The sequence below is a fragment of the Acartia tonsa genome, chromosome 14 (assembly GCF_053477335.1).
Source record: "Acartia tonsa isolate MP-2025a chromosome 14, ASM5347733v1, whole genome shotgun sequence".
Classification (NCBI taxonomy): domain Eukaryota; kingdom Metazoa; phylum Arthropoda; class Copepoda; order Calanoida; family Acartiidae; genus Acartia; species Acartia tonsa.
Genome location: NC_137273.1, coordinates 31983595 through 31997281, shown reverse-complemented (window position 1 = coordinate 31997281; position 13687 = coordinate 31983595). Strand labels below are relative to the sequence as shown.

At 32.0% G+C, this 13687-nt stretch overlaps 1 protein-coding gene across 1 annotated transcript in view; it reads left to right on the top strand.

Annotated features, from left to right (window-relative positions):
- The window catches only part of LOC145305418 (uncharacterized), a 58144-nt gene that overhangs the window by 19842 nt on the left and 24615 nt on the right, over positions 1 to 13687 (top strand). The window contains exons 5-9 of the mRNA XM_080147035.1: positions 10539 to 10650; positions 11122 to 11170; positions 11902 to 11968; positions 12335 to 12353; positions 13147 to 13211. Of these exons, the coding sequence (XP_080003161.1) occupies positions 10539 to 10650; positions 11122 to 11170; positions 11902 to 11968; positions 12335 to 12353; positions 13147 to 13211 (312 nt within the window). The remainder of the gene's footprint in view (positions 1 to 10538; positions 10651 to 11121; positions 11171 to 11901; positions 11969 to 12334; positions 12354 to 13146; positions 13212 to 13687) is intronic.

The following is a 13687-nucleotide window of genomic DNA, read 5'->3' as shown; positions in this document are numbered from 1 at the left end:
GGATATACAAATAGATTAAAAAGCCATTGTTTTATCCCTCTAGATACCTGTACCGAAAGTCTAATAATAACACTTTCATTTTTATTACATAACAAGAAATAACATGTTACTGAAGTATCTAAACGATTGACCACTCAAATTAATAAACTAATCCATCAAAATTTATTGAAAGTCCCCAAAGTTATTAAGTCAACGAATAAGAAAAGGTTATTTTCAAACTTTTAGGACTAGTGTATTAAATGGCCTATTTTGTCCAATCTATTTCTGATACTTATTAAATGCAAATATTTTCTATAATATGAGTATGAACGAACTCCGTAAAGGTTAGCTCTTTTATTTAATCTAAGCAAGTTGAATTTTTTTGATTGAAAACTTTGGTTGATGATTCCTGTAACAATAAGGGTTTAGAAAGTGTAGCAACTCTGCAATCGGTACTTCTGCTTTATAGCTTTAGTTTTTGATATATTAAAGATGTGAGTTTAATGCAAATTATTGCCAGTTTCCCAAGTGCCAAGTCGAGCACATACCCCCCCCCCCCCATCTCCTTGAAAAAAGGAAGGGATACTTTCTAGTTTGTTTCTTAATTATATAAGGTCAGGTTAGGATAGTTTATATTGGGTACCAGGGACCCTTGCAAGTTAATATAAGGAGGAAGGGGTTGTCAGTGATCAAAAGACACTTTGAGGGAAAGCACTGAACATCTTTTATAAGCTAAGTCATCTTTTTCCATTAAGTCAATACAAAATTAACAGAGATAAACAATGAATAATGACACATAAAAAGATAATGTTAAAATTATCTAATTTTCACAAGAAGAGTTTCTCCATATTACTTTCTAGCGGTAACGCTCCTAAAGGACTCTTGGGCACCTGAGAGAAGGGTTGATCCTCTAATTTTATTTTAGTGGTAATAACTGAAACATTCCCTGGATCTATCAGAAACTTTACTGTAAAGAAGAAACAATTGCATACATATATAATAGGGTTGGGCCGATACTTTTTTGGCTGGATACCGGATATCCGGTTGATTTCTAATGACAGATAATCGTTATATAGCAAATTACCGGATATCTGGCCGAATAAAAGAATATCAGCCGAATAACCGGATATCCGGCCAAATAACCGGATATCCGGCCAAATAACCGGATATCCGGCCAAATAACCGGATATCCGGTCAAATAACTGGATATCCGGCCAAATAACATATATATGCCGGATATCCGGCATTATAAATCAGCCAGATATCCAGTATCCGTCCAAAAAAGTATCCAGCCCAATCCTATTATATATGTATGCAATTTGACAATTTTGTATTCGGAAGATTACTTGCTACACCTTCATATGTTATAATTGAGACTGCCCCCATTTTTTGGGGTAAATTTCAGGTATATATCAACACACTCAAATTGAAATTTTGTAAAAATCTTTAAAATTGGGATGGTACAAAAGCCCCAAAAAAGCCATAAAAACAGGGTTTTTTTCAGATTTTAAAAACTTTGCAGTGCTTGTACCGTCGCAATTTTTGCATTACAGAAAAAATATTTTGCATGGGTCATTTTTATGCATAAATCAACCATATTTTGGCTGGGGGCAAAAATTTTAACAAAATTTTTCAAATCCGGGACGGGGTAATATCCATAACCTATTTCAGTGTTTTCAATATTTATACATCGAGAAATTTGTTACTTTTGCATATTGTCATTCTTGTTCGTAAATCAAAATGTTCGTCTGTCTGTGTTTGTGTGTGTGTGTTTGTGTGTGTGTGTTTGTGTGTGTGTGTGTGTGTGTTTGTGTGTGTGTGTGATTTTCCTGACTCAATTACACCCCCAATAAATAAAAAGACATCGTAATTAGAGGGCGGAGGTGTGTTTAAGTGTTTCCATAAAATTTCTTAAACCTGTAGCTATTTTTTGTCAACATAAGATTATGACATTATGAGATTTGCATTACATGGTCTATATAGATTTTTTGTGGTAATTTCTATAAAAAAAAATGAGATGTTTTGGGACTATTCTGAGCCCCTCCTGAATATAGATTAAAACCACCACAAGACCAGTAGGCATATACCTTAAACAGAATAACCCCAACGGTTCAGTGGTTAGTGAGATCTTAAGCTTCAGAGATTTGTTTCATAAGTTATCGTCTAGGGAAGGTAGGGGTAGGTAAGAAAAATGGCATAAAACCATCCCATGATATTAAAAAGTCAAACCAACAATTTCCCAGATCTTTATCTACAGATCTACTACTTTATATAAAATAAAAACCAGGGATCTACTGCAGTTCACGGTAAAATATTGCTGGTAACGAATATTGCTAAAAAATTATGAATTTTAAAGGCTGCTAGCTGCCAAACGGCTGAACGTACAGATCTTGACCGCACATAGTTTTAAGCGGCATAAAAATGCCTACAAATAATCTGGAATAGCCATTAATCAATAATGCATAATTATCTTGCAGTGCAGAGAAATGCGCGAAAAAGACCTATTTTACGCGGTTTTTCTTCAGTGAAGCCTTCCCTGTGCATCATTGGATCTTGGCTATTCCAGATTATTTGTAGGCCTCCTTATGCCGCTTAAAATAGTGTGCGGATATGATCTGTACGTTCAGCCGTTTGGCAGCTAGCAGCCTTTAAAATTCATAAATTTTTAGCAATATTAGTTACCAGCAATATTTTACCGTGAACTGCAGTAGATCCAAAACCAGAATTAGTTAATTATAATAAAATTAAATGAATTTGCTTATTACATCATAGTCAGAGAGAGAGGGGAAAATGCATTATAATTATACTCCTACCTATAAACGTCCAAGAGTGGGGTTTAATGAGTGTTTAACCTCCTGAACCTTTAAAAACTCTCTTTTATCCCCTTTAAAATTACATTGGATAACCATTGAAACCTGTCAATTTACCCCCATCAAAATATAAAGCTTGGACGTCCCTGCTGCTACCCTTGCGTTTTATAAACACGCTCTCTCATTCGCTGGCTTAAAACCGTTGCTGCTTTGCACAAACATAAAGGGAGTGTTTTCGGGAGCATGCGAGATCAATTCTCATACTCTCAGAGATAAAAGGATAGGCCATTGGAAGATTTAATAATCGTCTTTTCAATTTAAAACACTCTAAAGATTTGCTACTGTACTTAAATGTTACAGGAATCCTCATACAAAGAATTAAAACGATTACTATATACCTTAATTAACTATGAAATATATCTGTATAAGCACGACTTAACTCGAGATTTTTTATTTTATTTTTATTAAACAAAACAAAAGAAATAATCTGCTCTTCATTACCGAAAGAAATTACTTTACGATTTGGACTTATATTCAACATGCATGTTATGAATCGATACCTGGTTACGTCTCGTGCAAGCAGGACAGACTTATAGCTGGGTTCTAACATTCAAACATACTTTCCATGGCACAAACATTCGTCTCATGCATTTTCCGATCAACAAAAGAAAATGCGCGCAACAGAGAACCAACGCGTCTCTCTAGGAATGCAGCACTCTGGGAGGTATCTCTAGAGGAAATGTCGTCGTCGCTAATTTTTCGAAGTAAGGATTAATGGGTATGGGAATTTTCATTTAGTGCACGACACAACAGACTTAAGGAACACTTCCTTTACAATACAACATCAGTTATGGATGTTCGGACAACCCAACACTAAATGTAGAAACGCTTAACATTTTAAAACACATATTTATTGTATTTCGTATTTTATTACCCCATTAATATATCCCTGTACACCCTCATAGCTATACGTCGTCTGTCAAATATGATATAATTCAATTAATGTTTTTTTAGAAGCGAAGTTATTCGATCATTCTGTCTGTCCGTCAGTGCATAACGCTGTGGGTTAAATGTAATTTTCTCTCCTGTTATTCAAGATAAACAGCTGACAAATTTTTAGTGAAGATTCCTACGACATATTCCATTGTTTGTCCATCTGTCTGTCTTCAAAAGACATAAATACTTTTTTAAGCATTCATGATTTTATTTCACTTTCTTTGTTATGACAACTGAACATCTGCTCTATAGCTCACTCTGTCCGTTTGTCCACTGTATGCTTTTTTTATGCCTGGCTACTTATGGATGTTGATATCCTTGTTTTTTTCTCTTAGTTGTATGCAGACTTTATGTAAATTGTTTTAACTCAAAATTTTTACTTTACTTATACGTCGGGGAGAGAGGGGACAATTGCAGTTTTATTCATATGAAACCTTTCTGTGTATTGGTTTTGTTAAGTAAATGTTAGAACAGCCCAACCTTAAGGATAGAGTCTCCCGCATGGTCTAAAAAAATTAAATAAAAATAGGGTGGGGGTAGAAACTTCCATGTGCCCCCCTTCCCTCTTAAAAAAATCTTTGACGACTTTGGTAAGGGGGGTGGGGGAGAAGTTTCGTTGTTATAAAATGTTCTATTAAAAGTAAGATCTCGTAAATGGCTTAACTGATAGTTTTGTTTAGTATATGTTTAAGGCAGGCTTTAGGCTATTCGTTTTACTATTAATTATACCAATAATTTACAGATAAAGCTTGCGGTTATTGTATTAGAATTTTCATTAAGAAAAAAATGATTTTTGTTAATAGTGGTCAACTTATCAAATATTGAATAATAAAAAGTTTTCATCGCATCACACCAAGGATTTAAAGGGATAAGACAATGGCAGATAAATTGATGATGATACACAAAATTATCCCTTCTGCAGATAATAATTAATGGTTGAAACATTTGGACATTTAACTAGATTCAATTAAAGTCCCCAAAGTTGTTGAGTCAACGAATAAGAAGACTTTATCATAAAACTTTGGTGACTATTGTAATAAACAGCTCAATGTCCCCTCCCACCCTGAAATTACGCTGATGTGAAATAAAGTCATTGTTCACTTTTTTATGAATATTAAAAATATTTGTGAGAAATTATCAATGTAAATTTTACAGACGTAAATGGATAAGCAATAAATGTATAAGTATAGATGTATAGTCAAAACAACTAACTAACTGGCCCAAGTGTTAAGGACCATTTCCGTCTGCTAGCAAATTGCTTTTTGTCTATTTGTAGGAACTAGACTGTGTTTATATTTCCGACGCTATTAGCTGATTTCAAAAACCCAACAAAAAATATAAACAGGGTCCTAGCCCTGTGGACAGAGTTACATAACATATAGCTCATGACCCCATATATTCTTTAATGGATAAGCATCTCGCGATTGTGCTAAGGGAAAAGACGAGTTCGAATCCAGGGACTTTAATGAATAAGACTATGAATGATTAATAAATAAACATACCCAATGGTGATAACTAAAATTATTTATAGATTAAAATTATTAGTTAAAAAGTTTTGATATAGCTAGTTTGATTCAATCTGTCAATATTTTAAAAGAATACCTAAGTCAACAAATGAAACTTTGGGAACCAGTATGATTTACAGTGCAATATCCTGACTCTTCCTTGGTTAATAGTTTTGTCGTAAAAACTCAAATTTCATTCCTATTTTCCATTCCTGTATTGTTGAAATATTGTCCAGATTTATTTATTATTGCATGACAGAGAGAGATAGGGGGTACAATTGGCTGTTTATTACACTAGCTCCCAAAGTTTTTTATAATACCATTTTCTTATTCGTTGGTTTAAAAACTTTGGGGACTTTAATGAATTTTGATTGGGTATATCATTAATTTGAGTATTTCCAGTTTCAACCACTAATTTTAATCTACTAAAGGGGTAATTTTGTGTGTCATCATTGGGGATGTATATCAATTTATGGACCATTGTCTTATCCTTTTAGGTCCCTGGATTATTGCGTGCTGTAACTCTATAGGTGGTGTAGATTAATTAATTGTGCGCTAACAAGGATGATAAAATTCTTTTATAGAATGGTCGTAACAAAAATAGGTGCAGTAATGGATATATTGTTACTTGGATATTACATCAGATTTTAATGTTTTCTAATAAAGCAGCAGGCTAAAATAGCGATAGCCCCTTATTATCAACCCCCTTTACCCCATTTCCTCCTCTCCTTCTGGATGAACGAACTGAACAATAAATGAGTTCCAGGATAGCAACTTGAATTGATGACAATTTTTTCTTGTCACGTATATTCTACGTATCAGTATAATTTCATTTAATGCTATTTCATGTAATTTTTTTCCGTACCATTAAAATTCATACAATTTTTAAGTAAGGTTAGGTTAGGTAAGTTGTGTAGAGCCTCCAACAGGGGCTAAGGTCTTGAAAGCATATGGTTGTTGAGAACTAAAGAGATAAGACAATGGACTATAAATTGATGTACACTCCCAATAATTTCAGAATTACCTATTGTGTAAAATAAAATATTTGATGAAAAAGTGAGAAGAAGAAAAAATGTATCCAACAAATGTGAGAACGTAATTTAAAAGATTGGGTGCCAATCTAATTTACATTTGAATGTCCCCAGGTTATTATCGAACACAGTAATAGTGTCTGACTGATTATGACGTAACAAAAAAAAATTAGCCAATGAGAGGCCGTTGTTGACCAATGGTAAAATTTATAGTGGCCTCTCATTGGCTAATTTTTTTTGTTACGTCATAATCAGTCAGACACTATTACTGTGTTCGTTATTATCTAATCTGGTTAAATATGACTCATCAAGTCTTTACTGAAAATATTTATTCTAAGAAAAATCTTCTAATTGTTTTAAAATCTTTGGAACTAGTGTTAAGACAAAACAACACAATTTAGTTTTTAAAAATAATAATTTTTGATAAAAAAAAGTAACAGGATGTCTGTTTTGGGGAGGTTACCTTGTCTCTCCCTGGAGAAATCATCCCTAGTAGAAAAATACCCCCAAAAAACTTATATACATTTTTACATTTTATTTACATTTGAAAAGTATGAATAAATATTTAAAAAGCACAAATTTTTTTTTGTATCGCATAAAAATTTGTTGTATTGTAAAAGGGCCCAAAAATGCAGTTTTGAGTGCATTTCTTGTTCTGTGAAAATCATTGAAATTTCTTATAATCATGGTTGGTTGCGAAAATGTGTGCTCAAAAATGTATGCAAACAATATCAGAATGCTGTTTAGAAAAATTCCTGTTAAAAAATGTAAGAATGTCTGTCTGTGTGTGTATGTGTTTGTACTAAAAGATCTCTCTAATCGCTAGACCGATTTGGTTCTCCTAAACAGGTCTGAGCCTCCCCACCCCCCTCTTCAAAAAAGTATCTTTTTTTTAGAACAAATATTTCCAGTATAGCTTCGAAACCGATCAATATCCGCTGGATTAGAACCGGTTCTCAGTCATACTTAAAAATAATGTAAAGCATCGGGTTACAGACATATTTCCACAAATATTTAGAATAAAATAAAATATCAGTTTTGCGCAGAAAGTTGTCTATACTACGATACGATTAATAACTATAATTCTAAATTGCATATAACAAACATTGCTTAATTTGTAATTGCTTATCCCACGCGTTGCATTTAAGCCCTTCAGAAAACACGGTAAAGAATGACCATCAGTAGCGCAGCAATAAATAAAGGACGTCAAAGCTCACTGTGGGCTAGAATTGAATCAAGACAAAAGTAAGTGCCTAGCCTTGGGACCTATGTATGGTGAAAATAGACATAAAACCATGATGATTCCAGGTAAAACCAAAATATTTCAGCGGGGGCTTTTTGAGAAAATTAGATTTGAAAATTTCAAGTTCAATTTTCACCCCCTAGGAGTTGCCGCATAATCATGAAAAGCAAATATTATTTATTTTAAATTTTGAACAACTTTGCTTTTATAAAGTTCTTCATAAAACCACTCCTGAAGGGAGTTAATAAATGGCCATTTTTATCATTTGCTTTGCAAAGGTCACGAAAATTCAGCCTAAAATAAATCATATATAGAGGTTTTAGGAAGGACTTCATAAAAGCAAAGTTGTTCAAAATTTAAAATAAATAATATTTGCTTTTCTTGTCATGATTATGCGGCAACTCCTAGGGGGTGAAAATTGAACTTGAAATTTTCAAATCTAATTTTCTCAAAAAGCCCCCGCTGAAATATTTTGGTTTTACCTGGAATCATCATGGTTTTATGTCTTTTTCACCATACATAGGTCCCAGGGCTCGGCACGTACTTTTGTCTTGATTCATTTCTAGCCCACAGTGAGCTGTTTTCCTTGAAGGGGGGGGGGTGTTAAGGGGTTTCAAAGTTTAAGGGGGATACACACCCCTCTACCCCCTCCCTCCTTAAACGTCTCTGGAATGTAACAAAAAATATAATGAATTTTATTTTATTATAGACTTTTTTATAAATAATATCATTATCATTTTTTAAAAAAGGAATAGATTCAATTTCAATTTTGAATTAAAATAACAAATTTAAGATACTTGCAGCCGCCTTATTCTATAGTGCAGCTGCAAATTGTTAAAAACTAACTCCTAATGTAGAATTATTTAAATTTTATACAGCTGTTTGTATGTACAGTCTTGATTTAATAGAATTCCTCAAAGTTTAAAAGCCAACGAATGAGATAAGGGCGTTGGAACCAGTATAATTTACAGTCCAATGTATCCTCCCTCCCTGCATTTCCATTAGTACGTTTCAGCTTTGGCCGCATATTCACGAATAATAAACTTCGGCTGTGGCTGCTAATCCATGAGATATAAAGTTACATAAAAGATAATTATTGTAGTAAATCAGATATTATAAGATGGAATAGACAGATTATGAGTGGGGTTGTTATAAGGAACATTTACTATTATGTTCAACATTATTTAGATAAATGGTTTTAATGGTTGGTTGGGGGTAACTTTGATATTGGGAGGGGGGTAATCACCCCTTTACCCCCCCCCCTTGAACGTCCTTGGTGGCAAATAAACAATAATCTTTTCAACTAATAACTTGAATATTCAAAGAAGGGGTTTAATGTTTATCATAATTTTTTATCCATTGTTTTGTGACTTACATATGTGTAAAATTTAAGTATAACCACCACTATGATTTAAGATGCAAAATTTCACTAAAATTCCTTACCGTGTGTTTGGCAGAAATGGTGCTATAAAAATAAAGAAAAATAATTTTAATTATTTTATTTTAACAGTAAATTTACAGATAAATATAGACGTCCTATGGTTGGAAAAGAGGGTGTTTAACTTTGCCAAACATTTGGAACTCCTCATTTCCCCCCTCAAAATAAAAAGCTTGGACGTCCCTGAGATAGAATCATGGTATAAGTGTTTATTCTTCCCCTTCTGAATAAAACTTTAATATTACTAAACCATGGACGTCCCAGCTTTTTATTTTGATAGGGGTATAATGAGGGGTTTCAAAGATTTTAGGGGGTAATATAATATTTAAAAATTAACATGGTTTCAACTTCAATGTATGAGGGGCGTAACACCCCTTTACCGTCACCATTGAATGTCTATGGTACAAATTATGGAAGTGTTCAATCTTTTCAACACATAATCAAAATTTACAAAGAAGGGGTAATTCTGTTATCATCATTGGAAAATTTCATCATTTATGGATTTTGTCATATTTGGTTTTTTTTACTTCAATCTTAAATTTGGGCGTGATTATATTATTTTTATTGGCGTATTTTCGTAGCAAATTATTAAGACTTTTTTTGTAGCCTATCCATTTTTTTAAAATAAGGCTTGGCTTTTGCAGTTTCCAAATATATGTTTCCGAGAAAGTAAAGCTAGATTTAGAGAAAATCATTCATTAAATTATATAGTACAAAGTATAAGGATGTCAGTACATTTTTATGTCCGTTTTTTTTCGTATGGATGTAATCATAATGACTACAGGATCAATTGGGTTCTGCTTTTCAGGGAATATACTTACTATAGAATATACTTACTGTAGGTGTCGTATTCCCTATACCCCCTGATACACCCCCTTTAAACAGCCACTTGGGGGGTCAGGGTATTAAAAGTCTCACACCCCATTCGATTTAGGTTTAATGGGGTTGTCAAAAATCTTAAATGGGTTGTCAAAATTGTCTGTGTGCACCCAATGTTTTAGTCTATCTAAAGAGAATAAGTAAAATCTTTCAAAATTCAAATTTTTTTTAATTTTGTCAAACTACCGTTTTGTCAATAATTGTTAATTGATTAGCTAATTTGTGAGAAAAAAATTTTTATGATTGTATTGTATTATGTAAAAACCTATCAAAAACTCTTGTAGATTTTGTGCCATTCATTGTATATAATTTGTACTGTCGTAATTTTGTACACATTGCTCTGAAGAAATATACAAGGATGACAACATAAAATCAGATAAATCAAATAACCACTTAAGGCTAAATTTTATTTTGGGCTTTAAAAATGTCGGGTGTAGTTCCTTCCGTGGCAACGCCCCTTAAGGGGCGATTCGTCGTATTTTTAAAATGGATTTTGGTAGGTTTTTTTAGGTTAGGTTATATTGGGTTACGTGATTAATTTAGTTGCTATGAGAGATAGACATCTAAAATTTTATTTATATTTAGTTTAGTAAATTATTTTTCTTTTTGATCTTTCCTACTTATGAATGTTAACATCCTTGTTTAATTGCTTTTTAGGCGTTATTGCTCCCAAAGTTGATTGGAAATCCTGTGAAATTCTGCCAGCTAGGAACCTCATACAGCCAGGCTGGATCCTGTGGTCCCATCAAGTTTGTTCTGGAACCTTCAGGTAAACTTTCTTTCTATTTATCTATCTTTCTATCCATGTTTATATCTATCTCTCTATCTAACTATTTGTTTATCTATATATCTATCTATTTATCTATTTAACTATCTATCTATCTTTCTTTCTTTCTCTCTTTCTATCTATCTATATATCTATCTAACTATTTGTTTATCTATCTGTTTATCTATATTTTTATAAATTATTATATACAAAAAATCTTCCAAAACATTTGTAAAAATCCTTTGAATTATATCTTCATTTTAAATTTAAGTTTTTTACATTGACATTGAAATAATTTGTATTGTCTGAATGAATATGTAAAATTAAAAATTGTTTGTTTTTTTTAATATCGATCAACTTTTTTTAAATAGTGTAATCAATTCTGTTTAAAAATTAGTCAGATTTTTTAAAAGAAATGTTCCAAATATTTTTAATTTTCAAAAATAGTTATTATTATGTAAAATTAATTTTTAGATTATGAATTGTTCTTAACTAACTCTCAAGCATTGAACAGAATAAAGAGGTAAGTCCAAATTTTTAAGGGATAATACAATGGACGTTAAATTGATATACAATATACATACCCAAAAATAACCCTAGGAACTGACACTGGTACTTTGAACCAACCAATTATCAAAATGTCATAAAAGTATCAAAATCTCTAAGCCAACTAATTAGAAAATTTGTTATAAAACTTTGGGTACCAATATAATGTACAACCCAATGTCCCCTCCCTCCCTGGAACTTTTTAACAAAGATGATCATGTCATTAAGTAGCGCAGCAACTTCAATATTACTTTTTTGGATGGGGAATTCAACCCTATTTACAGTTTTTTTTTATATTATTACTATGTAACACACTAACTACTTTTAATGTTAGTTTTTAAAAGACTAAGAAAGAAATAGAGGATATTTTACTAGGGACAATTTCTCATGAGGGGGGGTCGTACTCGTACCCTCCCCAAAAAAAATTATGAACCTTTATATGACCTATCAGATGCTTCTCTTATAAAAGAGAATCATTCAGCGGTTAGCGAGATCCTTCAGTACAAACATACAGACAAACACACAGAAAGCAAACAGACAGACATCCTGTCACTTAATTATTAGGATATAACAAAACACAATTGTTTTAGAAAAGATAGCCTTTCATGTGAGCTTCCGAAATAAACAAATATTTACTTTGATTTGATTTACATATAACTAAGTATATATGAGAAAAAACTTCAGAAATAACTAAATGAAACTGTTTAGGCAAATTGGAAGAGCATCCAATCAGAAGAGATTAATAGATCCAATCCTACCTAGAAAAGATACTCAGGATAATATCAAAACTATAATAAAAAAGGATGATAACATTGACGTCCAAGGGGGGGAGGGGGTTGGATTAACCCCCAATTTTTTTTTATTTTTACCCTCCCCCCACTCAAATAAAAAAGCTTGGACGTTCTTGGATGATAAATATATTGGGGAAGAAATAGAGTGGAGAAAAGGGGTAACAGAGAAAAGAAAACATAAGAAAAAAGAAAAAGAAAGAAAGATTAGTAAAATTGATTAGAAGAAAAAGAGACAGAGGGAAAGATAATGGAATATAGCAAAAGAAATGGAGAAAGAAAGAAAAAATTACCCAACAATGATCATATTCATGTGCATATAAGGCCAAGATTTTGATATATAATTCTTATAGCCAACTGTAGTTGAAATAGGCACAATTAGCTCAAAAATTCAAACACAATAAATCAAAATTTTAACTAACGTTATGATTCGTTATATATACTAACAAAAAAGCCATTATCCTATAGCATGAAATAGACTTTTTGTACAAAAATCTATTTGTTTTATTCGTTTACAAGTTGGATTTTTAGGGAAAGGAACAATTGAACAATATCTTGATTAATAGGCTAAAAAATCTGGTTTGACTTCTGTAAAATCGTAAACGTAAAATCCTGACGAAAAAAGGAATTCAGTACATGTATCTACGTACAGATGCTCAAGTGTGATTGGTTCTTTAGCGGATTTATATGGTTATTAGATATTCCACCTTCCAAGGAAAATTCTTATTAAATAATTAGAATAATTATCATTAAATCACTTTTTTTGTGGCAGAATACTTTATTATTCGGATTTGATGGCCATGTCATCTTTGAATTTACTAAGATCCTTACAATAGAAATAAAAAATCATGGTTTAATCATAACTTTTTTGTTTGTTTTTTTTCTAAAAAGTTTCTGCAAACATAAAATTTATATACAATAAATCAAATTTAAAATAAAAAAAATACTATATTTTTTCCAAAATTTTATTTTATTCCACATTTATTTTCATAAAAAGAAGTGTTTTTGAGATAATTTTTACCTAATTCAATGACAAACATCGGCTCTAAGAAAAAAAAATTACTAAAAATAATCTGAAGTAAAAAGTCATATATATTTGTTGATATTTTATGCTGCATTTTAATTTTTTTATTTTTTCTGAAAATTGAGCTAATTTTCTACAAAGATGGAATTGAATGGTTGTGTGAAACTATATCTGAAGTGCAGTGTCGCCCACTTAGAAAAGACAAGGTAGGAACCATATTCTTATAATGAAGTAACAGGATTTGTCTGTGTCTGTATGTTTGTATTGAAGAGCCAAAATTGTTCTCCTTTACAATTTAGTTTCTCAGGGGTCCTGGGAAGATTTACAACTATTTTACGGGAGGCTAGAATCATCCTCCCAAAGGAAATCGCCAAAAAATACCAAAACAAAAATACTTTTTGAGTGCCACTAGGCAGCACCACTCTATGACTTACTGGATATCCCTTCCACAAACATTTTCTTTATAAAACTTCAATTGAAAGTGGGGGTTGACTTCCACCCCACCAATTTTAAGTATTTTAGTCGCTTGGCAATACTTGTTTCCAATTTTGTTAAATGCTTAAATGTTTTCACTTTATTTGAGTTTACATTTTTAGTAAATTATCGCTTGTTCTGGGTTGTTTCTGATGTTTTGCATTGACCATCCTCTTAATATTCCTTATACAAAAGTAACAGGACCTCT